Source organism: Condylura cristata, unplaced genomic scaffold, assembly GCF_000260355.1.
Source record: "Condylura cristata isolate star-nosed mole 26May11 unplaced genomic scaffold, ConCri1.0 scaffold00042, whole genome shotgun sequence".
Taxonomy (NCBI): Eukaryota; Metazoa; Chordata; class Mammalia; order Eulipotyphla; family Talpidae; genus Condylura; species Condylura cristata.
Genome location: NW_004567143.1, coordinates 6,013,610 through 6,016,227, shown reverse-complemented (window position 1 = coordinate 6,016,227; position 2,618 = coordinate 6,013,610). Strand labels below are relative to the sequence as shown.

At 73.1% G+C, this 2,618-nt stretch overlaps 1 protein-coding gene across 1 annotated transcript in view; it reads right to left on the bottom strand.

Annotated features, from left to right (window-relative positions):
• The window catches only part of DNAJB6 (DnaJ (Hsp40) homolog, subfamily B, member 6), a 6,928-nt gene extending 4,653 nt beyond the window's left edge, over positions 1-2,275 (bottom strand). Inside the window, exons 1-2 of the mRNA XM_012733878.1 lie at positions 2,161-2,275; positions 775-1,192 (exon numbers count right to left, since the gene is read on the bottom strand). Of these exons, the coding sequence (XP_012589332.1) occupies positions 775-1,192; positions 2,161-2,225 (483 nt within the window). The 5' untranslated portion in view covers positions 2,226-2,275. The remainder of the gene's footprint in view (positions 1-774; positions 1,193-2,160) is intronic.
• Between the last annotated feature and the right edge of the window lie 343 nt (positions 2,276-2,618).

The window sequence follows — 2,618 nt, the reverse complement described above, 5'->3', positions numbered from 1 at the left end:
GCAGGGCACCGCACAGTGTTCAGGCTTCTGCCGGGGGACATTCAAGCAGACGCGAACCAGAGGCGAGTGCGGCCGCTCGGGTCAGCCATGGCCACCCAGAGCAGGCGGATCCCCACCGCGGAGGGGAGCGCACGGCCGGGGGGCGCAGGGCTTCAACCCGCCGCACCCCCAGGCAGGGCCCCGCCGCCCCCATGGAAGCGAGGAGGAAAACCGAGCCGAGGCGCCTTCGCCGGGGGCGCCCAGAGCCTGGTGTGAGCAGACACGGCGGCTCCCGCGGCCACCGCGGGTCAGGGTCAGTGGCGGGCGGCGCTGGGGACACCGCAGCTGACCGGGGCCGGCGGCTCCAGCGGTCCCGAGACTCGCCCTGAGGCCTTAGGCAGGAGAGCGGGCTCAGGGCTCCAAGCCCCACCCGCCCGGAGGCGGCCCCTGGGGCTGGGCTGACCCTCCTGGCCGCCCGCCGCGCCCTCGGCAGCGGACTTGGTCCGCCGGCCTGTTCCGCTCCCTGCGCTGTCTCTGGGGTTCTCTCACCGCCCCTGCACCTCTGGCCTGTGCCCCAGTTCTGTGTACATAAATATCTAAACAAACCTTTTTTGGGGGGAAAAACCCGAACAAGCCCCAGGCGGCGTGTGCCGCTGCCAGAACACGCGCGTCGGCCTGGCCCCCGCTCTCCTGTCGGTGTGCGTGAGCCTCAGCCGGGCGCCGGCGGCCGACAGGGAGCGGCCAGCACCTCGCTCCGGTCAGTATGGGCGGGCAAGGGCGCGGCAGGGAGGTCACCGGCGCGCGCTCCAGGGTCCAGAACACCTCAACGTCCACCGGACCCCGGGGCCACACCCGGGCCTCGTGTCTGGGCTTCACGGCGCCAGCGCTGACCTCGAGGGTCACTTGGCGCTGCTTCCGGGCCAGGGGCGGCCGGCGCTCCAGCTCCTCAGGAAGGTGTCCCCGCCAAGGGGCCTGGCCGGGCGGAGCCTGCAGGCCGCTGCGGGCTCGTGGGGTTCCGAGGTCCGGCGGCCCCTTCGGGGCGCTGAGCCCGATCCGCCCGCCCGCCCGCCGCTGAAGCAGGACAGCGGCCGCCGGCGACTCACCGTCTGACAGCACCTCGTAAGCCTCCGCTACTTGCTTGAACTTTCTCTCCGCTTCTTCTTTGTTCTCGGGGTTTTTATCTGGGTGCCACTTCAGCGCCAGCTTCCGATACCTTGGAAAGACGGAAGGGCGCTGACCACAGCAGACCCCAGGGCACACGCCCACGTGCAGGCGAGGGCAGCGCCGGCCTGAGCCTGCGGTCCAACGTCCCGAGGGCGAGGCGGGCCCGAGTGGCCTTGCCCCGGGGCCCCACAGGCCACACGCTGGAGGGCCGGGCCGGCCCCGCCTTGAGCTAGACGCAGGTTCCTGGCCGCGGCCTCACCCTGGACAACTGCTCACGGCTCAGCCCAGCAGCGGCGCCGGCCACAGGCTGCCCTCGGGGCCCACGGCCGAGACCGCCAGGCCCGCCCCACGCAGGGGACAGGCGGCAGGACACACAGGCCCCGGCGGCCAGGAGAGGCGAGCAGCGGGGCTGCCCGCGCAGGCCGGCCGGAGCCCTCCCCCATGCCAGCCTGACTCGAGGGGCCCCCGGGGCCGAGCTGTGGTGGGCGGCTTTTTCTCTGCCTGAGAAAGCAAGCCGGGGCGTCACCGCCTCGCCACACTGGCCTCCAGCCCCCCCCCCCCCCCCCCCCCCCCCCCCCCCCCCCCCCCCCCCCCGCGGTCACAGCGGCCCTCGGGCAGGGCTGCCCCAGGCGCAGTGGGCGCCTGCTGGGGGGCGCCCCGCCCTTCCGGGGCTGAGGACAGGCCGCACCGGCGCCTCCAGCAAGACCAGCGCCCTCAAGCCACCGCCCAGGGAGGGGAGGGAGCGCCCTGCCAGTGACAAAGCCCAGGGGCACGGCCCGCCCGCAGCCCCCCACCTGCGCGTGACCCAGGCTCGCCCAGGGTGAGCGCGGCCCAGCGGGCTTCTCGCCAGCCTCCTGCGGCCGAGGCCGTCCCAGGGCACCACCACGTCGGGGAGACCCAGCCCTCGCGGCCAGCGGGACAGACAGGGACAGACGGGCTGCTCCTCCCGCGGGCCCTGGGGGCGGCAATGCCCCCCCAAGGCTCAAGGTCAGTGCCTCCGGCACGGGCGGGACTTACGCCTTCTTGATGTCCTCGGGCGAGGCCTGTCTCTGCACGCCCAGAACCTCATAGTAGTCCACCATGGTAACTGGCTGTGGGCGGGTCCTGCAACGACAACACACGGTCAGCGGCCAGCGGCCAGCGGCCTGCCGGGGCGAGGCCAAGTGGGCTGGGCACGGAGGCGGGGCCTACCCACGAGCCCGTCGGGCTGGGCCAGCCGGGGACCTGGTGCCCTCACGCCCTTCTGGACAGAAAGAGCAGCCCCGAGGTGGCCTAAAAATAGCCCAAACTAAATAAAACTGACAGGTGACTGCGAGGCAGGGACTCGCTGCCCGCTTGACCACCAGCTGACAGGCCCCGCGAGGATCCCGTTTCCAGCACAGACCGGTCGGCGTCCCTGCCCCCTGGGCGCTCCCGCCAGGCCAGGGCGAGACTGGCCACTGGGGTGGACACAGCCTGCCCAGCCTGAGGCTGCG